Below are 25,613 nucleotides of genomic sequence, written 5' to 3' on the forward strand. Positions count from 1 at the left end.
AGGTCATTCTACTGTTTGGTCTGTCATCAAACAAGTATGTAATGCTATTTTTGATGTCTTGAAGCCAACGGTGACGGAAGTTCCTCAAGAAGACGACTGGGAAAGGTTTGCGAGAGATTTTTGGGACTGATGCAACTTCCCAAACTGTTTTGGCGCACAGGCCGTAAGCATGTTGAAATCGAGGCTCCTTCAAACACCGGCTCACTGTTTTCAATTATAAGAAGACATTTTCCATTGTACTTACAGCTCTAGTAGACGCACAGTGTGTGTTTATGTGCGTTGATGTTGGTTCATACGGAAAAAACAACGATGGAGGTATTTCCAGTCATTCGGCTTCGGGGAGACGTTTAGAAATGGACAGTAGAAACTTCCGGCAGAAAGTCCCCTCTCGCCCGAGAAATGAGGCTTCCCCCCGAAAACTTACTTATGATAAGACCTTTCCCTGATTCGCAAATGGAAGGTGATGTCACAAAATCACATCTCAATTATAGCTCTTCTCGAGCTCGAAGAGTAGTGGAGGAGGCATCTGGCATTTTGTCACAAAAATTTAGATAATTTCGCAGGAAGACAAAGGCCACACCTGGAAATGTAGACCAACTGTCCTGGCATCTTGCGCTTTGCACAACTTGATCAAAGATTCAGGTGTTGTTTATTTCTACACAAGAACTGGAAACACATAACGGAGGCGATCCATTTCCTCAGCTCCTCCTCCTCCTTATGCAAGCTGGCAAAGCTCAACTGGAGCTTTTGAAGTAAGAGAAGCTTTCCAGGAGGTTCTTCGGCTCCCGCCAAGGAGCCCTGCCATGCTTGGTGCAAATGGGAGTGCACTCTGCTGTGCACTTTGTTGCAAACTTCGACTTCGATGATCAGATTGGTTTCAGTTTTGGCGAATGTTATAAGGATATGTTCAGTTGAATCAAAATATGCTTTTCAGTTTTGGTTTCCATTCCATATTGTGTATCCATTGTGTGTTGCAATTTTCAAGCCTCCCTTACCTGCACTGAACTACAAAATATTACATATACGGATAAAAACATATATAGATGATTATAAATTGGCTGTCTGTATATATACCGTATAAATACATACACATAGTATATATACACATCCACACACATATTATGGGTGTGTGAATGAGTATATACACATATGCATATTTGTCTATACTTACACTTCATACTGTACGTATACAAACACACTGAATATCGGCGCGTGCGTGCGTGCGTATAGGTTATGTATATGCAAAGTATACTAAAGGTTACAAAGCTTATTTTTTCTCTTACGGACGTCCCTGTTAAATTTGAAGCTGTGAAAAAGTAAATGAACAAATAAAGAATATCACTGACCTGTTGCATCGATCCATCTATTATCTTTTCCTATCTCAGCCTTTATCCTTTTTCACGTTGTTGCCACTTCTGCGTTTCGAGTGCCTCCTGGGACCTCCAAGGCTGGGACGGCCGGGAAGGGGGGGGGGGGGGGGGGGGGGGGTGGATGAGCAGGTGCCACGCCCTATTGTCCGGTAGTGTGAATGTTACAATGTAGATCCCATTGAAGAGTATATTTTGGCGGTCCGCTACGGTACGGTTTCGTGCAGGTGCCTTGACCAATAGAATGACTTCATCATCTCTTGGGGTAGATTTATCCAGACGAAGGCCAAACTGTCTTACTTGTAAATTAGCTATGAATTGTTCGTACTCATCCTGCGTCAATTCAAGAATGCGTCGGGACACAGATGGGTTACCTCAAGGGATGGAATGCGTCATTCCACCTGCATTTTGCTTCACAACTGATGAAATGATAACAAACAGACAAAGCTGACCAAATGACTCTTTCACCAATATTATAGGGCTTTGCTATTTATCTCGCTACCTTGGTAAGACGGCAGAAATCCATCATTCATTTGTCCTCTTTGGTTATCAATCACCCGCGTCACTGACCGTTTTACTTGTTTGGAAATCTTCATCCTTTGTGCTGCCCTCTGGACTCCAAAGGGAGTTGAAGCTGACCTCCTATAATAGGAGGCTTTCACATCGATGCCGCCATTTGGAAGCCTCTCCATCCATACACAGCATTGGAGGCCCGTTGGTTCCTTTGCGTCCTGATGACGGATTTAATCCGCAAGGGAAATAGCCAGCGGAGTACTGTCGGCACTTCTTCTTTGTCGGAGCAGCCAGATTGTCTGTAAAAACAATGTCATAGAAGCTGTTACAACATATATTATTACAGTATATCATTAAGAATGATATGTCATTGTTAACAAAACTATAACAGATCAAGTTGCACCAAACGCAACTTACATTTTCGTAAAATATGGTCGAAGTAAATAAAAATAACAGTCAAGAGTTCAATGATAAATACCAACTCTGGGAATTAGTCATTCGGCATCCTATTTGACTCCATTTCATCATTATCATCGCCACTGGCATTTTCATTTATATTTCTCAGCGTTTATAAACGTCAGATAACAAAAATGACAAATTGACGTTTCATATTAGCATTAAAAAAAGATTTTTTCCGAAGAAGTTATGAAGTGCCGTTCACTCTTCCTTCCCTCATTGGCGTGGTCCACTAATCCTGAGCTTTGGTGCTATGGCGAAGTCCGCCTCCCTTACCGTGGGCGTTGCAAAAGGGATTAGAGGTATTTTCGTGCAATGCCAAACTTATCATTCTCACAGGAAAAGTAATAAAAAAAGTAATAAAAAAAACAATTTTTACTGAATTGAGATAAATGACTCTAAAAATAACCAATTCGTGTTAGACAGGCGCAGTTTCTAGTGGTTACTGCGCTAAATCATTCATTAAACTTGTCAAAGGAGAACCGCGGCAGAGCGTTGCCACATCTCAGATCGCTCACGTCAGCCGTGGCTATTTAATAAGCTGCTTCCGTCACTGAAGGTCCTCCGGGCTGTTCCCAGGGCACAACAGCCCGAGCCAGACACAAGGCCTAGCAATCTTCAACACCAACAACCGGTTGTCAACCGATATGGAGTGGATGATCAAAGCTCCCCGTCGAGAGTATACTCTGTGTAGTCGTCATATGTCACAACATAGGAACAGCGAGGAGGTCCTATTATAATTATATATATATATATATAAATATATATATATATATATATATATATATATATATATATATATATATATATATGTAAAGTATACAATACTGTATATATAAAAAAATTGATACTGTACACCAGTAAAAATATTTATGTTTGTATTACAGAATATACTTGATCAATGAATATTTATGTGAATAGAGATTTTGTCAATATATGAAATGGTTTCTATCTCTGTAAGTTTATATTAATTGCAGAAATGAAAAGTGTGAGCTATAGACAGGGTAATTTTGACCTTAAAACAGTTGAATAAATTTTAGACAGGTTGGAAAAGGTTCACAGCTTGAGAAGCGCTTCGTGGCCACAATGAAAGTGAAACATCTGAAAACTGATGTGATTATATTGAGTCAGTGTATTTCTAGGTGAATTCGACGAGAGATTGAAAACCATTCAAAACTGCTACCATCTTAAGAGAATGACGTTGCTGCGAGAAAGTTCTGACTATTCAGAAGAGGATCCCTAGAATAGTCACACGGAACGAGGCTATAGATGCACAGGGGCCATTGACTTGAAATTCAAGCTTCCAAAACTATGAAGGTGTTCACGAGAAAGACGTCACAGGAAGTAAAGCGAAATACAGAAATAAGGGATCGCTTTTTGAGAAAGAAAGTTAATGACGAAATCAATCAATAAATCGATAGAAATGTAAATTGTTTATTAAAATCCAAGAGGAGCAGCTTTGGGGAAGTCAGGCATTTCTTCTTCGCTTGAGCATTTGGAGTCCCAGTTGCACGACCCCTCAGGGAGACTGACTGTTCCACAGTCCAGCAGTGTGAGGAATAAAGGACCTCTGGGGCTGATAAGCTCGACATGAGAGGAATTTTGCACAAAATCAAGGAGAGCCCAATTCCAGTTCATATGAATGTCTTCAGATATATTATACTTAGGAAATATGGCGTTGTTGCATAGGCGTTTTAATGTAATTTTTTTTTTTTTTTTTTTTTTTTGTGGCGCTGACTTTCTCAAATTCCTTGAAGTGACAAAGCACAGGTGGCTTCCACGACTGGCTGGTGAACCTTCATCTATTTCCAGTGCTCTTCCAGTTGTGGCGCTTCTGCTTTTCTCTCCTTCAAGACTGAAAAAGCGCTGCACATTTTGAGCTTTTGCGAGAGAAGTTTGGAACCCAGATGAGCATTACCCCTTTTCCGCAAACGTTTTCTGAATGACTTTTTGGATTTTTTAAAAACAATTCGTATCCTCCAGCCTTATTCTTGAAATATGTCAATAACTTTTTAAATGATAAATTTCAGCCACGTCAACTTGTACCGAACGTGCCTAAATTATTAATATATGCCTCTATACCTTTCATTCAGTCGAACGCATTTAAGGTGCAAATACAAAAAGTCATTCAGAAAACTTTTCCGGCTGTGAATCTTAAGTTGATAGCAAAAAATCCTTAAACTCTGGGTTCTTTGTTCTCCCACAAAGATAAACTTCCGGCTTTGATGCGGTCTTTGGTGGTATATTGCTTTACTTGCCCGAAATGTAAGATCGGGAAATACGTGGGAGCCACCAAAAGACTGCTCAAAGTCAGAATCGATTCTCATCTCGGAGTCAGTCACCGTACGGGATGTACAGTGGTGCTCAAATCTCGTGCGACATGATTCTTTTTGTATCGTCCAGATTCTCAGATTCAACGTGATGTTGCCAAGTAGTGTTATACTTTTTTTTTCTATTGTCATACATGTCGAAAAGTTTGTGAATTCACAGCTAGTCCTATTTTCCTTATGGTTTTATAAAATATGATCCATTTTATGCATTGGTATAATTCGTAATCTGTGTGATTTGAACTGATTTTCTTTTTTTACGCTGCTAAGTTCAAAATGCGGTGTGATAAGGTTAGCTGTGCCATCAATGAAAGCACACTTTACATGCTCCTCGGACTTGTCAACATAACTACGTCTGCTGCATTGACAGTAGACCTAATAAGCCCAACAGTCATAACAACATTTTCAATGTAGGAATATGAATTAAAACAAGTTTTCTTTGAATGTTGAAGCTTTCGGCTGTGTTTAAACTGCCTGTATGATGAAAAATGTTTTATAGGCCTAAAAAAATAATCTAAGCCTTCTAAGATATAATCTTTTATTAATGAATTTATTTGTAGAGATTGTCTGTTTTTTGACGAAAACAACAGGAATATGAATTACAACCAGTTTTTTTTTAATGTTGAAGTTTTAGGCTGCGTTTACGCTGCCTATAAGTTGCAAAATGATTTATGGGTCTAAAAGAATAATCTAAGCCTTATGAGATGTAATGTTACTAATTTTTTTATTTGTAGAGATTACCTGTTTTTTGAGGAATATAAGATGATGATTTTGATTATATGGAGAGGATGGCTATTAATCGAATTATCATAAGTATTAATATCAAGGCATATGGAACACTTGTTTATCAACTGGTTTAAAATATTATTTTCTTAAAAGTTCTTCTCCTCGTTTTTGGTGTATAATTTATCCTTTAATAAGGTAACTTGACGAACAAGAATGTGTAGATAACCTCATTTGCTTTCTGGCCAGAAATTGTTAATAGAGAGATGTGACTGTTAATTGTAAAGTAAAGAAATCTGACACCTAGGCCTATGAACAATTTCTTGGCTTTGACAAAAGAATAATTGCATAGGCGAATATTTATTAGTATGCCATAATTTTTTAAATATTTAAGAATTATAGCAATTAATTATGTATGAAAATCCAAATATTCCTCTAACACATAGTAAGTCGTTTTCAAGATAATTTCATTGTCGCTACTCAGTGTAGACCTACTTATGTTACACCGGGTGGTGATTGTTGCACCGACGCAAATGATACGTCACACACGCTCCGCTCACACGTTGATATCGGTGGGTGCATTCTACTTTTGTATATACATATTTACATATTTTTCAGCATTGAGGTGTAAAAGCAATCAAATAGGACTATTTCAAATTTTATGTTGGCTTTGGAAGCATTATAAATGTTATGACAATTTTTTTCGCTTTTTTTTTTTTTTTTTTTTTTTATTTAACATTTGAACTGATGCTTGATGACGACTTCATTTTGGTCAAATGTTCAGCGATGTGTGAACGAAAGTTTTGAAAATGTTTCGAAGAGTTTCTTCTGAAATTTGGTACACGTGACATTTTCTTACAGTTTTGACATATATGACAGATGTCACTCTTATGAAACATATTATGTCCATATTGTATGGAATAATCGCGTTTCCGCATTGAAATAATAGATAAATATGGAGCATGCTAGGTTGCCAGTTATTGAATTTTGAACGAAATACTATGGAGTCATGTCGCATGAGATTTGAGCATCACTGTACTTTGAAAACGAAAGAATTTTCTAACATACGAGAACAATGTAATAAATGTAAAACATCATTTTCATATGAGGATTTTCGTATTGTCACCCAAGCGCCCAATGACTATTCTCTCTGTTTTGGAGTCGTTAACAATCAAACAGCTTGTGCCACCATTAAATGGTCAGACTTCTTCCACAGTTCTATATATAGCATAGTTGACGTCCTCCTTTCCAAACCAGACAACGTCACTCAGTTTTTTATCTCCATAGAGATAGTTACTAACTTTTAAGCATTCTTCACTTTTTAATTTTTTATGTTTTTTTTTAGTTAATTTTTAAATTAATATATTTAACTTTTATGTACTTCCATTTTTATTAATATTAATACTGAGTTTTTTTTTTTATTGGTATATTTTGTACATTTTATAGCCCTGATAATGAGACCCAAAGTCTCGAAAATTTGGAAAATACATGTATGATGCTACGCTGGCTTTTCTCCATCCTATTCATATATATATATATATATATATATATATATATATATATATATATATATATATATATATATATAATATACACCGCTTAATTAAACGGCGATTGGTTTGACGCAGACAGACCTGTGTATGAAAGCGTTATTTGCTGTTGATTTTGATAAAATTGGCTTTATTCCAGCACGGGCTCTTGCTCATCATTCTTTGTGCGAAGATACTTGTAAAGGGATTCATGTAATGATAGTCGCATTTCATTATTTTTTTCATAAGGGAAGATGATCTCTTCTTTATTTGTCTACCAACCATTCAAATAGGTCGGCTGCCAATTAGGTTAGTCCGAAGGCCTTTTAAATATACAAATATGCTCAGAGTATATTTGAAGGACCTTTGTTCAGTCAAGTATAGGTCCATGCTATAGGACTTATCTGCGCTTTTCAGTCAAGCATTGTCAATTGATAAATGTTTAAACGCGAGCTTTATTCGTCTAATTATTTGTGATATATTAGCGAGTCGATGTTGTTTCTTCCTCGCCGCCTCTTTTCCGGTGACTGTTACGTAAAGGAGGCGAAAGAAGGCTCAGCGGAGAACGGCAATAAAACGAAAAATTGGCGAGTCCAAAAGGCACGCTTTATTGAAATGCCATAAACAACTTAGGTTATACAACATATTTCTGAAGGGAACAGCACATTGGAAAAGATGACGCCCGTCATCCTCTCGTGTCTTCTTTATGTCTTTGGTCTGGCTTCATCTGTCCCGCAGAGAATCATTCACAGAGACATTCGAAGTGTTTGTCAAAGAAATTTTAATTGATCATTTGGAATCAGTTCTACAACGGTACGAACAGCGGCAGAAATTCGTGTCAAACAGATGACACAGGAAAGGCCAAGACAGAAATGCGGGAAAGTAGCTGCCTGAGCGAAGAGGTCAGCCGCTTCTGCTAGTACTATTTGCTTCTTGTCTGACCTAAAGTCAATCCATAGGATTTATTCATATTCCATCTACTTTCACTTTGCTCACAGTCACGCAATCGTTCTCTACTGAATGTCACTGCATGTTTATTTTTTTATGTGGCGATATAATGAGTACACGTTCATACATATCTCCCAGATGTCAGTGCATATGTTGTAACTCGTCTATACATATACTTAATACATCTATTAGAAATGTTACTGCAGATGTAGTACATACACGGACATAAATAATTATATACAGATGAACCTACGATTCATTATCAATAAATAAACCGACGTAGCTATCCCTTTAGCTACCCAGCGCGTGAACATCACGCAATCGTCACTTCACGGAGAGTAGCGAGAAAAGCTCTCGTCATCTTCGATTACGCAGACCCATGGCATCAGCTACACTTCCTCACAGGCGCAAACAGCACTTGGAACGCTGATCGTCAGTCCTCACTTGGCACAGATGCCTCGAATGGCAAGCTTCACCTGGTCTTTACACTCTAGCCAAACTCTTCACTTGGTTTGAAACTTTGATCAACAATCCACATTGGTTTTAAAACTTTGACCACCATTCCTCACTCGGTGCTGATACCTGGATTGTCATGACTACATTTGCACTGAAACTTTAATGGCCATTATTAATCTGGTTGCAAACCCTGACTCATTCCTCACGTGTCTTGAAACTTTGACCCCATTTCTCTCTTGGTTTTTAAATATTTATAGCAATTTCCATTTCGCTTCGGAACTTTGATCATCATTCCCAATTTGGTCTTGAAACTTTTATTGGCTTCCCTATATTGGTTTGGACGCTGCGTTGGGTCTTCAAACTGACTGCCGCCATTCTACATTTCTCACATTGTCATCAAACTTTACTTTCGTCCATCTTTGGAGTCCAGAAGTGCGTGTAGAAGAGGGTGAAGAGCAGGAGCATCACTCCAAGCATCAAGTTGCAGGAGTACAAGATAATGGAGGCGTCATACGTCCCCGTGACTTCTCGGAGGACTCCTGTGGAAGTGTAATTGCTCATTAAATACATGAATGTAGTATTAGAGGAGTGGTTTGCCTCTGCACAATAAGTACATCTTGGCACAACTGCATTGGCTAATATAAGCTAACTTTATTTTGTAACAGTTTGACAAAAACTAAAGCAAGAGAGTTTGAAGCAAACCCCTCTAGGTCAAAACTTTCTTTGGAAAAAGCCTCTTAGAACAAAACTTACTGGTACGAAACCATCTTTGGAATAAATTGTAGTTTACGTCATAGTAAATTATTCTCACTGGTAGCCTTCAATGTTTTCTCACATAAAATTGTCTAAGCAAAAATAATTTCATACTGTACTAGATGAAAATCCCACTAGTCATTCTGAGACCCTCATTAAGAGTTAAAGTTTCATAAAATTCAATTTTACTTCATCTGAGTGCAGCATCCCTGGTTCCTAAGTGCTCAACTCACTCCACAAACAGTTGTGGGCACACTACACTCTTCTTAGGAGGTGCAAAGCTTTATTTCCTTGTTGTTTACAATTTTACTCGTATTTAGTTTTACTTTACTTTATGGTACTTCAAAATGTTTATTTCCAGCAACAATATCCCCGAAAAATTACAGATGTTTCTAAACTAGATATTATAAAATATCCACTTAAGTCATGCCATTCTAAAACTATACCGAGGTCTTCCTCTTCTTCATTGAATCCAGACGCCATCTCTTCAAACGCTGTTTATTTCCACGTTTGGAGTCACACTATTGCAGTTTAAATGCCAGATGACTTATAATCAGTAATTTTTTGCCCTGTTTGAACTTGATTACTTGATTTCCAATCACTTTATGCTTACAAGATGGACGGTCACTGACAGGTCATAGCTCCACCCACCTCCCACTAGATACAACTTTGCCACTGCCATATTAGTACCTGACACACAATGTAGTCATGCGGGTCGTAGAAGCTTATGCATAATCGAGAGACAATCCTCGTCTTCAGAATGATTGAAAATGACCCATGAAATCGTAACATTTTCCCATAAAAATGTTATATGGATGCAGAAAACAAGTTGAGGTTCTTTTGATAGGTTTCACTTTGAACCAAGGGTTTTCACCTTTGGGAAAGTTCTGTCCTCTTGGTTTTTTTTTATTCCAAGATGGTTTTGTCTAATCTAAATCCTTCGGTCAGTATCCATGTCTTGGAAAAATATTGAAATAATATACATTTGCTTTGACTCATTGATGACCAAGCTTCTGAATTTTATTATCACTGGTATCAAACAAGATTGTTCCATCCATAGTGCACTTCTGACTATAGTCGGATGGAGATCTGTTTCCATAAAGATGGTGATATGTTCCCAGAAGTGAATTGGCACTCAGGAGAGTGAGTTTGTGTCCTTAGGTAATATACCGAGTCAAATCTTTCTGATATGATGTGAGAGGGTACAGTGTGACACTAGCTTCACTGAAAGTACAGCAGTGCAGCTCTCTGTGAACAGATGGACAAGACAGAAATGTACTGAGTTAAGAATGTCGAAGAGTTTTAAAAGGGGTTTGCCAAAAATCAAAACAAACCACAGTTAACTTCACCTCCCAGTGGTCCTAAGGTAGCGAAGGCAAACACGCGCAATAGCTGGCTGATTCCGAACACAGACTGCATTCTGTCGACGCCCAAGACTCTTATTATGATGAAGACATCCAGAACGTACATGATTCCCAGACCAATTCCTAGGGAGCCCATCGTCAACAATACCATGGTGTAGTTGTCCAAACTCGGGACCAGTGCTGCAATTGATTCAAAAAGTAATTATAGGCGATTATGATTAATATTGTTATTTCCATTTTCTCAGTAATTATACTAATGATAATTATAATGATGATGATGATGATAATACAGGAGGCTAAATAATATAAAAATATATGTATGCACATATATATAGGGGTTTTTTGAGACTATGGTTTTACTCATGAAATGTTATGCTTTCAAATGTTTAGCCACTTACAATACATTAAAATAGAATTCACTTTACTTTTGGAAATAGCTTCTGTTGTGGTGTAAGTTACTGTTACAGTATAATAAATTTGATAATAAGGGGTTACTAGTCTCTTAAAATTCGAGAATATTTATGTATTTCCACAACCATAATTTTATATATCTCACCGTTTGTGGCCAAAATGGTAATGATCTGAGCCCCGGCATAGAGAAGCCTGACATTAAACCATGAGTAGTCAACCACAGCCGCACAGGTTGCTCGTGTTGCCAGATCGGCCAAGGCGGCCACTGACATGGGCCAGGCTGATTCCCGCAGGCTGTACCCGGCGTCACTCAAGATGAAGGGCACAGTCGACTGAGGGAGACGAGACAGAATAGGTCACCTTGATAGCAACAGTGTTCCTACGAATCTACGTACGTTCGTACATTCTCAGCGACTGCAGCAGCCGTTCATTGACTCAAAACAAGCCTCTACCTACGGTCTAGATTTATCTGGACCGTGCCTCTGCCCATCACTTTATTCATTCGTGACTTCCAGGCTCTTACATTGATAGGTATTGCTTTGGAGGCAGGAATGCTAAGAAATAAGGAATTTAAAATGATAGTAAGTCAATGAAACCCTTTCCACTGTATAAACGTCTTGACAACGACAGATTGTGTGAAAAGAAGGCCCTTCCACACGTCACCGATTATTATTGGTGTCTACTAGGACTTACGAAGACATTGAGAACTGTGGTGATGGAGACGCAGGTGAGAAGAGCAGTGCTGATGACCAAAGGGTCGCGCAGTACCGAAGGCTTGTAATGGTTAAGGAACTTTTTCCAGATTCCTTCTGGCTCTTCACGTTCTCTAACAGGACCACTTTCATACGCAGTATTACTTCCCTGTTTCTGTCCAGTAAAGAGATAAACCGCATTCAGCTACGTTAAAGATTGGGACTTTGTTGCATAGCCACAAAATATGGACCCACTATTGCCATCAAGGTGAATTTCATTTTGTGCAAAGTTAAGTAAAATATTTGTCCGTCAAGTATGATCATACGTACTTTGGTCTCCAGAAGGCTGTGGGTCACATCGCTAGTTGTCTCCTTGCTTTGAGGAGTAAACCCTTTCGTGTGCCACTCGACAGGATGGAAGAGCGCAGTCGCAGGGACAGTTAGCATCACCACACAACCTATAGTTGATATTTAGATACAAAAGTCTCGTGACCAAAGGAAAGACAGCCTACATCATTGCTAAAATTCATATCTTGATCAACCTTGACAAAACAAAGAAGTGTTTCAAGTGGAAGTTATCCAGAAATAAGGTCAGTTATAACAGTTTCACTTTCCAGAAAACTCAGGTTTGATAGTCTTACAGCAGATGGCAATCAGTAAAGGCTAATGAACATTGGTATGACCTGCAAGCAATATAAAAATCATGAAATAAGATTTGAGAATGGACATTTTCAGTGACTGGGTACATTTCAAAGTTGTCCCTTACCTGCAATAATTGTCGCCCATTCAAATGAAAACTCTTCTTGAAGCCAAGACGCCAACAAAGGCATAACTATGAGACCCACAGACCCTCCTGTGACCATGATCCCATTGGCAAGACCCAATCGCTTCTTGAAGTATTTCGCAGACATGTGATAACAGCTGTTTATGCAAATGCCGCCTCCTATACCTGTGGCATAAAGAAATTAGCTGTTGACACTCCCAAGCCCACAGTTACTCAAGAATCTGGTAATGAATGAAACCCTCAGTAACACTGAGCACTTCACTTCTCTTTTATGATATGACCTGAAGAGCAATTAAATTAGATAAAAAAATATCCATCTCACCTATTTCTCTTAAGACTATAACAGTTTCAACGCAAAGAACTTTCACATGTCATTAACGAAGGGAAAAACTGAATAAATATCAGTGTCTTTACTCTGAAGTCTCAAAATTAAAAAAAGCATGTAACAGGAAAAGAGGAACTGAATTATGGAGCGGAGCAGTAGAAATAGGTTTTCATGGTGGAACTGATGACGCGACAATTGTATGAAAAGACAAGTGGAACACTCTTTTGAAAAGCAAGCCAGACTAATGTTTGGCCAAAAGGCAAAATAGACAATGATTTTGAAAATAGTACATAAGAGGTCTTACCGCTGAGGAGAGAAAACGTCAGAAGGAAGTAGAGCGGATTCCCGGAGACACAGGATGACACCATCACAGATGAAGAAGCAACGAAGGATGCTGCCATCGCCACCGGACGGTAACTGAACTTGCTACCCAGCAGCCCTGCCCAGGGACCTGCGAGCAAAAGGCCACACTGCACCCTACAAACCTTTGCATGGTTTGTTAAGGCATCTGCACACACACACACACACACACACATATATATATATATATATATATATATATATATATATCTATATATATATAGATATATATAATATAATACATTATAAAGAAGTAAATAGGATAAGGAATATTGTGGCTAGAAGAACAATAATCATGATCATAAAAACAGGATAGCCAGCCGGCAGCCTTTGATAAATATTCAATGTTTTCAATAATGACAGTCCTTCATTAAAATCGTAGTCATAATTTATATGAAATCTTAATAATCTGAAGAAACTCAATTTTTACATAGATTAATTATTTCAAGAGTGGGAAAGGAAAGCTGTCACACAATGTGAGAAAGGCGGCTCTAAGGACTGCGTCTTTGCATATGGTGTGATGTCAACTCTTGGAAAAAATTCATGCATAGCTTTATTCCCCACTAAACACTTGATGATTTTCTCTTTCGCCAATTGTAACGCGTGGATGTGGCTTCACATTAGCTGACAAGAGGTCTTACCCCAAGAACAGCATCTTTCTACCGGAAACTGCTCCAATAAACTCCTTTGAGCCGAAATAATGAGCTCATTCTGCTTGAGACGACTAGGGGAACGTCAAGGTTTCCTTCTACCTTCCATTTGCTTTCTCTCGCTCCTTGGTCCTCTGAGAGTCTAGCTGGCTTCATCTAATCCAGCAACCACCATCATCGTTCTTGATTCTGTGAACTCTCACAGGGTGACTTTTTAGAGCAAAGCGAAAGTCGCAACGTCACAGAAAGTCCTAACCACCTCACACCAGAACATCTCAGTTTGACTCGGGGGAGCTATGGTGCCAGTCTTACTCCCACGAAAAGAATAGGTAGTACCGTGGGACACACTGCGAACACCCTGTACAAAATGAGGGCTGCCAAGTCAGGTGCGTTGCTCCTCTGTGGGATGAATGAATGAATGAATGAATGCCTGGGTATCGGAAATTTCTCCCTTGACGAAACTTTTGATGGTAGGTCACGTTTCGTGGGGGTAATATTGGATTTTGCTGATACCCTCACAGAGGCTAATGGAAAATTCTTCATATTTTGTATGTCATCTACTTACTCTTGCAAAATGGTAAAGATAAAAAAAATACTAAAAACAATAGTCGGTAGGCTAATTACACTGTAGAGGTTGCCAGTCAGTAACTGAAGATGATCAGGATCCTGTCGGATAGTGACTTCTGCAAGCGGAGCAAGGAAGGCTGAGCTTGTCCTTACCTATTTGCGCTTGTGTTATGACACAGGTACCTATACTTTAGATAAAAAAGAATCCTAAAGAAAAGCTGCCCTGTGAACCGTATGGATTCAGAAGATCAACAAAAATCCTTCACATTTAGCACTTCAACAGACCACAAACAAAGGCAGCAATTCGCCCTTTGTTCAGAGCAGCCAATCTCCGGTTACTCAATAAACTTACTTTTCCTAAACGGGTCATCTGGTGCCTCATATTGTCGGTCTATTTCTAAAAAAAAATTCTAAAAAAATACAAAATCCTATTTGACAAGGCTTCCGTTTGCTCGCCCCAAAATCCACTGGAAACACGACAGACTTCATGATCTTCGCTAGCAACAAAAGCAGTTTAAGAGAGTGGTGCTACAAGTTGGATATGCAATCGCACCAAGCCAAGTGAACCGTCGTTACGCCCGCCACGGAATGCACTTTGCTAAGACCTGAGGTCTTTCAGTCTTCGACGAGAACTTGAAACATCAATTTGTGTTCGCCAACCTGAAATTCTCATAACAGAATCGCGCTTTTTTCTCTCTCAGCAATTAGCAAGAGAGAGAGAGAGAGAGAGAGAGAGAGAGAGAGAGAGAGAGAGAGAGAGAGAGAGAGAGAGAGAGAATTGATGAAATGATTCATATTGTGCTTTGATGATTTTATCTGTTGTTTGCAAATGATTCGATTATCTGAAGGTCAATGTGATATTGAGAAGACAGTAATAGTACTAAGGACACAGCATTTAGTTCTCTGTACTGAGTTATTCAGTCATCCTCGGTTTCGTTATGAAATCTGGCTCAGCAACTTTGTAACCAAGGCGTAGACTTGACGGAGTAGCCACCTCTCCCGTTTAAGTCGCAGTAGACAAAAACTGTTTGTCGCTGGTAAGAAAAATCACTTGTCTGGCGAATTCCATAACGCGTGTTCCATCTCCTTCGATAAATCGAAGGCCGCAAATAACAAGATGAATTGTTTGCTGACATGGCCTCATGCCTTTCGACCTTGATACTTCAGTTGTTATGTATCAAAATTGACAACACATTTTGTGGGCATTATTACTCGGCACAGATCATTTCTGAATCGTATGCCATTGCACGGATAGATAGCAATTGAGCTTCAAGCTTTCACTTGTGATTGAAATGTTTAGAAAACTGGGAATGATGCTGTAAACTGCCAGTTAAAGCTTTAGGAAGAAACTCACTCAGAGAGGAAAAAGTCAGCGCTGACAATTCGAACACAGCCGAAAGGAGGAACTGGGTAGTCTGGAAATCATCCTTGTAATGACAGCAAAATCCTCTGCCGGTGATAATGATTAACCAGATTTATTTCTTCTGGGGCAGATCTTGTCATTTTTGGAGGAGGAATGAGGCAGTACTTGTAGTACTAACTGAACTGAACGTAGTCCCCGACCGCACTACGGGGCATACTGTTAAGTAACGATGCCAAGGTTACGTAATGATAGGTCACATCTCTAGTAACTGCCTGCTTACGTAACTTGCAATGAGCCTTTTAAGTAGATAAGATAAAATAACCCATTCTCAAAAGACACAGTTATATCGGCTCCTGACGGCTGCATCATTATCGTGCGTTGGTGTATAGTATTCTGTCGAAAAATAATGACAGCACTTGTCGAAAGGGAACTGGATTTTGTATTTCTTCGTACGGACAATGGAAATAATGGTGAATGAACGAATCCCTGCACAGAATGATAAAACGTACCTGCTAAGTTCCAAACTAACGATTGAAAATTGAAAAGCCAAGTTGTCAGCGCAGCGTTTGCTCCCAGTTCCCGAAGCCTCTCTCCGTAGAAGATTCCAAAGCAAGGCCCCTGAGTGGTCATCATCATCTGTGGGCAATGTGTCACTTGAAATTATCCGCACACACATACAATATATATATATATATATATATATATATATATATATATATATATTATATATATATATATATCGAGCTATCATTCTATCTTTCTATATATATATATATATTTATATATATATATATATATATATATATATATATATATATATATACATTTCATGTTCTATGATTAGTGTTGTTAGATGCAATGGCTTGTGAATCTGTTGGACATTTTTTTTTAGATCGGAAGATTATAAAGTATTCTAACCGGAAAGAAACGAAAAGTATAGTTCTATGGACAAGTTCAGTTAAGACTATATATAAACAGATGATAACAAAAGATATTTCTAGAATATCTATACGTATAACTGAGAGAATCATCATAATTATGTGAAGCTGAAACAAATAACAAGATAACGTAGAAGACTGTGATGTTCATTGGACTGTTGGGCTCTGCGTTATGTCCTGAGAAGTATATAAACATAAGATATTTCAATCGAAGGGAAACCGTTCAAGTTATAAACATAAGACATTTCAATCGAAGATAAACCGTTCAAGTTTTTCAAATGACCTACGGTGCAGATAGTGTTGGCGAAGACAATGAACCAGCCCCATCCACCGTCAGGAGGTTCGACCTCTTCGTCAGGAATCTTAGCATCACCTGCCAAAGGAAGGGGTCGTCACAGAAAAGACTTGGCTTGTAACAAGAAAAAGGACGAAGGCCAGAGAAGGGGTAAATCCATAAACCCACAGGAGAGTGGCGTCCTCTGCTGGGGAGCAGAGGTACCGAGATAATTCCATCACTCCTAGGAAGAAGTTGATGTCTGTGTAGAGTCAAAATTTCTGCACGAAAAGTTAGATGTTTGGAAGGAGTCTGTGTCTCCGTGATGTAGCTGTAGTGTGCGTAGTGCTGCAGGTGTCCAGGATGTACAGTAGTTGTGAAAGAGCTTTTCATACGATTGCATTCTTGACACCTGCTACCACTTCAGGACCAAGATTTCCACCCTCCGAAATGATCCACTCAGTAAGAAGACAAGATTCCGTTATGACAAGCCTATTGGTTGCGTAAGTTGTTCTTTGTTTGTAAGAGATGGTTGGGTGGTTTAGAATAAGATGACTTATGGGAAGAGGAGACGCCTCCCACTCAAAGCATTGATCGATTGCAAGTGTTCATTCTAGACTTGAACTTAGTATATGACAGTTTCCAACAAGAATATAAATTTAGTAATCAACTGATCCCTTTATTCAAAGAAAAAAAACACCAAAGGGCTCCTCCACATTTACTGAAAAGCTTTTACTCTTCCCAGATAAGACATAGTACCATTTTCAGTTTGTACGAGATAATTCTCAATGCAGCATTTAGATTCTTAGGATGTTCATCGAGAGATTTGCTTTTAGATTATTTTCATTACAACTGTTACATTCATGTTTTTTACTTTATATTTCCTTTCTCTGTTTCAGGAAGACTTTAAATTTCCCGCATTGCAAGAGCGAAAAGAAAGGCCTGACCTTTTTTCTCGATGGCTTTAAGACCGACGTCATCTTCCATCTGAGGCATCTTTCCTTGTGGAGACGTCGCCTGGAGGACTTTCGTCGTCTGGCCACTCACTGGGACTGGGACTGGGAGCGCTTCCCGAGCGTCTGCGTTGCTGGGAGTCTGAACCGCGGTGTAACTCATCGTCATTCTTGGACCTGTAAGCAACACAAGTGGATACGCTCTTTCAGTTTCTCATATAGCCTTAACTAATGATTAACAATATCAGCATTTGGAACTACATGTGACGTAATTTTTATTCATAGTATTGTATTGGTATTTCTAATGTATTTCCAATGGAGAACATTTGTTATAGCCGCTTCGTAGAAGTCTGAAAAGTGATTCAATAAGAATTAATTTTCGTTCTTGGATAACTGAAAAGATTCCTTGAAAAGTTTCATTATTTGTTCGCACTGGCAACTTAAAGGACTCACACTTGAATGCTTGATTACCTTTGACTTGATTCGTGTGAAATTATGATAGCACCACCCCTCCCCCTCTTTCCTGGTCATATATCTCGGAGTGGTAGTTTTCGTAATGTTTGTCAAAATTCAGAGGGGATCTGAATTTTCTGGCCAGGAAAGACAATGGCACCAGGTGGACGCTCTCCTCGTGCCAACAGCTGAAAGGAGCCCAGCCGTGTCGTACTAGTGGGATCAGTCTAGGAGTCAAATTTATCGAGCACTCTGCGTTTTATTTCCAGTGCATTGTAAGGACATCGCTTTTTCTATATTTTTATTGTATTTCATCATCAAGCCGCGTTGTTCCTTTAACCATTCTATAGACTAGAGCGTTCCGTGGCCTTTCCGCTAATGTATAACTCATGTAATTTCATTATTTGTATATTTTATTGTCTTGAAATGTACGTCTCCGAGAAAACACAATTCCTTCTGGCCCAGACCCAGTTTCTCTCTGTTCAGGTAGGATACTACATAACTGTCCGTAGCCTCCTTTATAGCCTGTTTTTGCCTGTAATAAATAATCAGTACCCAGCTACCTGTCTTACTCTCTGGTCCTCACAATATTATATAAAAGATTAATGTTAAGGCGCAATACTACAACTCACCTGAGATTCTGTTTGAGGTTGACGAACTTCACCTTGAGGTGACAAACGTTATCAGAGAGCGAAGGGGTAGATAAATATAGTTTGTCATCATTATCAGTCTTCAGTGGACCGGTTCGGCGTTGCGTGTGGCAGAGGCACGGTTACATCGGCATCCATCACTTGCCAGACATGACAGAATAAACAGCCTCCCCCCAAACCCCATGGAAATGGACGGTGGTTTACATTATACCCGAAAAAATTTTATATATATTGATAATGTTTACACTACTATTAATATACAATTTACGTTCGTTGTCTCTAGTATAAACTGAAATGTGGTAGTGTTTCAAACATCCCATACTTAGTTCTAATATATTCACAGGTGAAGCCAAAACCGAGAAGTGCGTACCTTCTCGTCTTCTCATAACATTTTCTTCAAAACATCAAAATCCTACTGTTAAGTCAGTCTGATTACTGACAAATGCTGCCGCTGTGGTAACCTACATAACCTGACATCAGCGCCACTGAAAGTGCCGGTGGTTTGGTTATTTCACACTTCTGGCGGAAAATTTGCCACCAATTTGCCCTCAGAAAACGTCGTCAAAATCACCTCCATCAAAGAACAACGGCTAATTCTCTTCCATTCACCAAAGAGCAAATTTCCACACCCGATGTTCAGCACCACACCGTTTACATGCTAACAATTCAGGATAAAGAAGCAATGTAGAATCTTAAGGAGGAGGTATGGGTGGTAAAAGAGCAGTGGAAAGTTTCTGCGATGGAACTGAAGTAGTATGTGTTAAGAGTTTGCAGAAGGGAGAGTTACTGGTTTGGTGTAAAAGCTGGTCAGAGAGAAGGGTGCATCATGTCTCTCTGCTGTTTCGTATTGTCATGGAAGGAGTGGTGGAAGAAATCATAGAAAATCCTGCAGACGGGGCTACACAATTGAAGCTGAGGGTAATAGTGAGTCAGAGTCAGGTAATGCAGGTCAATTGCCATCAAGAATGTGGAGCAGTTATTGTTACTGCCGATGGCGAGAGAATAGAAGAATTAGGAATGTCGCTGGATGCTGAGGCTGGAATTTATAAAGAACCGTAGAGCCGACTCTCCTCTATGGAAGTGAAGTGTGGATATTATATGTGAATGAATGAAAAAAAGGAAGAAGCTCTAGGGAAAAAATTTTCACAAAGCATTTGAGATAATATGCAAGGAACCAGAAGAACGAGAAATGTGGAGATACGTGAGAGTGAACGGAAGGTTAGTTTAGCTCAAAGAATGGAACGAAGTTTTTTTTAGATAATCCGGTCACGAGGCAAGAATGGAGGAGGACAGGTTGACGGACAAATAGTACATCTTAGCAGCGCCCAACGGAAGGAGGAGGGGAAGACCTAGAGAATGACGGATAGATGGAGTGACAGGGGTCCTGCAGAAGAGGCTCTTCAATAGCCAGGAAGAAGACAGGGCCTCCCAAGTAAAAGCGGAAGTTGTCTGCACAGAGCATTCAATCATGATTCAGCAGTTTAGGTGTGAATGTGACAGTGACCATTGCCTTTTCTCTTCTCAGAGCCGATCACTTTAAGAGAAATAGCAATATATATATATATAATATTTATAAGTACACTATATATATACAAATATATATATATATATATAATATATATATATGCTTGTTTTTTTTATTAAGCTGGTCTTATGCCAGCACTGGCTCTTGCTCATAGAGCAGCCCGTAGGTATGTATGGCAAATTCATTTGCCCTCAGTTGAGCGCCAGGGCTGCCGAAGTGTGGAAATGACGTCACTAATACGGCTTATCTTGTCCACATCGTGATTAGGTGTGGAGTGTGGAATCCACACGTAAAAATTTCCACGCTTTTTACTCTAAAAGCGTATGCTAGTTAAAATCTAATAATAAGTTATGAAAATTTTTTACTATTCTATTTTATAAGTCTCACACACAAATATCCATAAAAATAAAAAATTAGTTTTATCCTTTCTAATTTGTGGATGCGTTTGGGTGTTTATCAGATGCATAACGCTGACCGTTGATTCATGTGCAAACCAAGACCTAGAATGTAAGCTAGATCTTGACCGTACGAACTGGCTGGTTCCAGCTCCAACCAGCCTCAGTTACCTATTCAAAATTATGTTCAATCTGGTCCTCAACAAAATCTACATTTATTCTTTTTCATAATACTAGAGAGTATTCTTATTTTGCTAGTTTTCATAGTTTTATGTTCTTGAAAATTTTGTGAAATATATGCATACATTCATACTGCCATTTGGTAGCCAATTATTTTTCAGCGATGACTTTACAGCTTTGCAATACACATTGCAAATTTTGCAAGTGAAAATGATTAATGTGCCTGTATAATCAGTTTGGTTATTCTACAACTACGGTGACATAAACTTTTGAAATGAACGGGCTTTAATGATTTCATAACTATAATTCGTATAACGTAAGGCCTTAGCAAAAATCATAGGCCTAGTTTACCAGTATAGATGATACCGCTCATGATTTCGTTGTCAGTTGATATTGCCCTAAATGAATGTGTGTATAACAACGATAAAAGTGAGAAATTGCATAATGCAGTGGTAATTAAATCTTCATGTAAAATTAAATGGTTCAGTACATTAGACTAAGTCCAGGATACGTTGCCAGTTTACTTTTCTCTAAAAAATAAGACATAGTTATAACACCGGTGCTTACTATTACATTTGCAGCTTCAATTCTTTATGAAAGTGATTGTAATTATGTAATAGCAATGATACAGTACAGTGATAATTATTTTTTCAAGTTCACTTGCGAGCATATAACCAACAGTGTTAGTTGGCCCAAGATATAGGTCTAGTCATTATATTTATGGCAATAATGCCGGATTGAACATCATTATAAATTTGTTGTTACATTTCATTACGATGATGTGATTAAGATGCCTTATATATATAAACTTGTTGTAAAACACCTATGTTACTTTTTTCATCGTCAAATTATAAATAAGTGTCATTCCAGTTGTTCATCATCAAATTAAAGGAGTACCGACTGTTGTTGAGAAGTGTTTCTTTTACCCTCTCAAAAAAAAAAAAAACTAGAATCAAAATCTAACTAAATGTTTAAACAATATTAGCTAAAAACTTATTTATATAAAATAAATAAAAGAAAAAGCTTCTGGTTGGGAATTCATACCGCTAAGTTTTGAGCACTTACAAGATCACGATAAACAACTTATACATTCCATCGAGTTCGATTAAGTCAAATATATTGCATAACTGGCAACTGTCTGAGACCGTGTGTGGATTTCCTCAGTGTGGAAATCTGGCACCCCTGTTGAGCGCTGCCGTCCGCATGAGAGGCCTCCTTTCTCTGATATCCGAGATTGAGACAAGGGAGGATCCAATTGTGGCCATGAATGATACACGAAGGATGTAGCGCCAATAGTAACTGTAGCCAGTCTTCTGGAATTTCCAGTAAGGTCGTTTGTTCATATCCGGTCACCTCAAATGGAGTGTATTCACATGAAGAATGTGAAAGCTTTTGGGTTTCAATGATCTCCAGACCACCTGGAAATCTGGAAGAGCTGGAACCTATTTGCCCTCATTTCCGCGCTCTCTCACTACTGCATTTTACTCCTTATTTCTACCATAATGGACTTGCGCTTTACTCTTTGTAATCACATATCGTGATGTGATTCGAAATGAACGGATGAGAAATCATCGAGATTACATTCCATTTGCTATTCCAAAGTTAGTTTGAATCAGAAAATAACTTTTTCTCTTATTCAAAAACATACTTTTTAAAGTTCATTGTACAATTCAATATAGTCATATGCAATATATGTAATTTATGTACAGAATCAACAAATATATAGTTATAATATCTTTTCTAGATCAATATATTAAATTTACTCTGTATATGCTTAATGTACACATATCCATTGGACTTAAGCGAGTTCGGGTGGTTTCTTCTTGTACTCCGCTTACACTAACAAACAAGCAATGTACAGCACGGTTCATTAGCGACTTATATTAAGAGGACGGAATAACTTGGAAAGAACTTAATAATATATATATATATATATATATATATATATATATATATATATATATATATACATATATATATATATATATATATATATATATATATATATATATATATATATACATATGTAACTTATATAATACTATACACACACGCATATATATATATATATATATATATATATATATATATATATATATATATATATATTTATATATATAGGAAATATACGCTATATATATATATATATATATATATATATATATTATATATATATATATATATGTATATGTATATATTATATATATATATATATATATATATATATATATATATATATATACACACACACACACACACAAAGACACTTACGCAAGTGTTATATGCTGAAGTCAGTGTTATTCCTTTCTGTTAAATAGCTAGAAATTCAACTGTCCTGTACTAGTTAGTTTTACTAGAATGAGGAGGAACTCCCCCTGAAATGGGGGAGGTTCGGGTGTTAGTTGATATTAGGAAAGGATTTTGGTGGGAAATGCGACATCTCTTTGATTTCCCCTCCGTTGACTCAAAAGCGCCGCAGTGCTGGAAATAATTTGCTTCTCACGAAATCCCTTTGACCCAGTATACAAACACCTCCATATTTACAAATAGGATAAATAAATGACTATCTCGAACAATGAAATGACGAGACTTTCGTCGACAGTATAGCTGAATTATATGTTTGTTTTCGTAATCACGCTTACCTCCGTCTTCGTAAGATTGCGCAGGATGTCAAACTCCGACTCCCTTCAGTTCGTGTGACCCACCGGCAGAGATGTATTATTAAAGCGCACATTCCATTGTGCGTTCGGTCCTCGTCAGCAATGCAATGTCGTCAGCCTGAATGTTCTTCGCTGAGTCCACTTCCGCGAGTGACCTCCGTTCGTCAGCAGCCTCTTTCTGTAACTAACTATCGCATTGCTCGCTCTGCTCGTCGTCGCTCGAGAGAGCAGCGCAGGTTTCTGTGACGCTGAGTTGGCAGAGCATATCTTTTCATCTGTTGCCAAGGGCTCTGCACAATGAAGTCATCCGCTGTCTTGTGTTCGAAAAGTGTTGCTGTTTTCTTTTCATCTGTCAACAAATTCGTGAGGACTGATACTCGTACGGTTCGCTCTGCATTGGCTGTTGGTATCTTGCGAAGTGGTTTTAAAAGTTTCGTGGCGCAGCTGTTACAATATATGGAATTGTTTGAACTCTTTTCTAACTTGTTTGGAGTACTACTATTCTCCAGTGTGGTCTTCCGGTGCCGACTCTCATCTCAAAGTCTTGGACAGTTATGTCACCTGTCAAGTTTATTTTATCAACTTAATAGTAACTCGTGGCACAGGCGTCAAATGAATTCATTCAGTTGGTTGCATAACATGGACTACAACGAGAAACATCCTCGGAACACTAGGCACAGGCAAAGTGCTGCTGCTGCTCCAGGGGGTCGTTTGCTAATTTCAGACTCAGTACTACCTCTTAGTTTGCTAGGTGTTATATACTGACTACGACAAAAGTGTGGAATAGTTTTCTTAGTGTAATTGTCGAGTCCTCTGATCCCTAACTGTTTCACCGAGGAGGAAATTCATTCTTGCTCTCTGCTGCTGACATCTCTGACTGAATTCGGTGCATCGATTTTATTTTCTATTCCCTCATCTAATCATGGACGACTTTTCCTTTCACTCGTCCTTCCAGATCTGGGAACAATTTTAGAAGTGTTTTGTGTATTTCCATTTATCCTATGGCCTGCACTTGACTAAGGATAGAGCTGCTGAACAATCCCTTCACACTTTCCACATTTGGCTTCCATAGAAAATCTTCTGGACTTCACTTATTCCGCGACCATTTCTCTGGTCTCTCCAGCATCGTTTCTTTTCTCCCACTTTTTAACCATCCATACTAACTAACATTCATTGATTGTTTCATTGAACCCCGTGGCCATACTGTTTCTTACATTTACTTCCAATTTACTCCTGCAAACGCGCTTAGACTCATTAGCTAATTGCTGTCGTTACTTTTCGCTCTCCCCTGGCCACTTAGCACTGTTTCTTTGCAAACATTGCCAATTATTCTCCACTTTTTTTCGTGACTCATTCTTGTACTTGTCTCACGTCTTTTTCTGACGTCTCCTTCCATTCCATTCACAACGGTCTGTCATAACCACAGAGATGATATAACAAAGAATCTCGTTACACAGTATGAAGTCGGAGCAGTGACTGGTTCGAATTCAGTTATTAGACCCTGACAGGATACGTCATCTACGTTGATGATGAAGTCTTGCGTCAAGAGTTAAGGACTGCGAGAAGTGGCTATGAAGAACAGGAAAAGTACTGTTATTGTCTTTAGTAGAAAATGCCGAACATAAATCCTGAAGCTTTACAAAGAGAAGAAGTTGAGATTGAGTGCCAGCTCGGGAAGTTATGACGCGTGAGGATGTGGTGCTTACGAAATGATAAAAAAAGTATCTCTGCTCTGTTCATTGCATTGTAGCAATGTGGGAAGAAATAGTGACCGATAGAAAAATGTGGTAAGAAGTGTCACGCAGCCCTATAAAGTGGAAATATGCCTCAGAGCTTCGAGATGGGTTTCGAGCACGCCTGATGAGTTATTGATGATGAGGTCATCTAAGTCAAATGTTTTCTTAGAGACAAGGCAACAGCAGCAACACAAAGAATTTAGAGTCATGTCATGTCTGAGGCTCACTTACGTCAGAACTTCCCGAAGGCTCAGGGAAGCA

General features: G+C 38.6%; 1 protein-coding gene across 2 annotated transcripts; it reads right to left on the reverse strand.

Annotated features, from left to right (window-relative positions):
- Positions 1–7,499: 7,499 nt before the first annotated feature.
- On the reverse strand, positions 7,500–24,216 carry LOC135217254 (monocarboxylate transporter 12-B-like). 2 transcript variants are annotated; one of them, XM_064252985.1, is made up of 11 exons: positions 23,599–24,202; positions 17,748–17,930; positions 16,814–16,899; positions 16,098–16,224; positions 12,953–13,099; positions 12,306–12,488; positions 11,870–11,997; positions 11,541–11,714; positions 10,993–11,179; positions 10,422–10,616; positions 7,500–8,858 (listed from the first exon to the last, which is right to left on the reverse strand). In XM_064252985.1, exons 2-11 carry the CDS (start codon positions 17,920–17,922, stop codon positions 8,716–8,718), a joined length of 1,545 nt encoding a protein of 514 aa, XP_064109055.1. In that variant the 5' UTR covers positions 17,923–17,930; positions 23,599–24,202; the 3' UTR covers positions 7,500–8,715. The 2 variants fall into 2 exon arrangements, with proteins under 2 accessions (XP_064109055.1, XP_064109067.1); XM_064252997.1 differs by lacking the exons at positions 16,098–16,224; positions 16,814–16,899 and having other exon boundaries at positions 23,599–24,216.
- Between the last annotated feature and the right edge of the window lie 1,397 nt (positions 24,217–25,613).

The sequence above is a fragment of the Macrobrachium nipponense genome, chromosome 19, assembly GCF_015104395.2.
Source record: "Macrobrachium nipponense isolate FS-2020 chromosome 19, ASM1510439v2, whole genome shotgun sequence".
NCBI classification, from domain to species: Eukaryota; Metazoa; Arthropoda; class Malacostraca; order Decapoda; family Palaemonidae; genus Macrobrachium; species Macrobrachium nipponense.

Excerpts from the sequence above, each read along its gene's own strand:
- LOC135217254 (XM_064252985.1), bottom strand. The coding sequence starts at position 17,922 with ATGACGATGAGTTACACCGCGGTTCAGACTCCCAGCAACGCAGACGCT. Across the intron at positions 16,225-16,813 it reads TCGCCAACACTATCTGCACC|ATGATGATGACCACTCAGGG; the intron begins GTAGGTCATTTG and ends CATTGCCCACAG. Across the intron at positions 8,859-10,421 it reads TACCTTAGGACCACTGGGAG|GAGTCCTCCGAGAAGTCACG; the intron begins GTGAAGTTAACT and ends ACACTTCCACAG.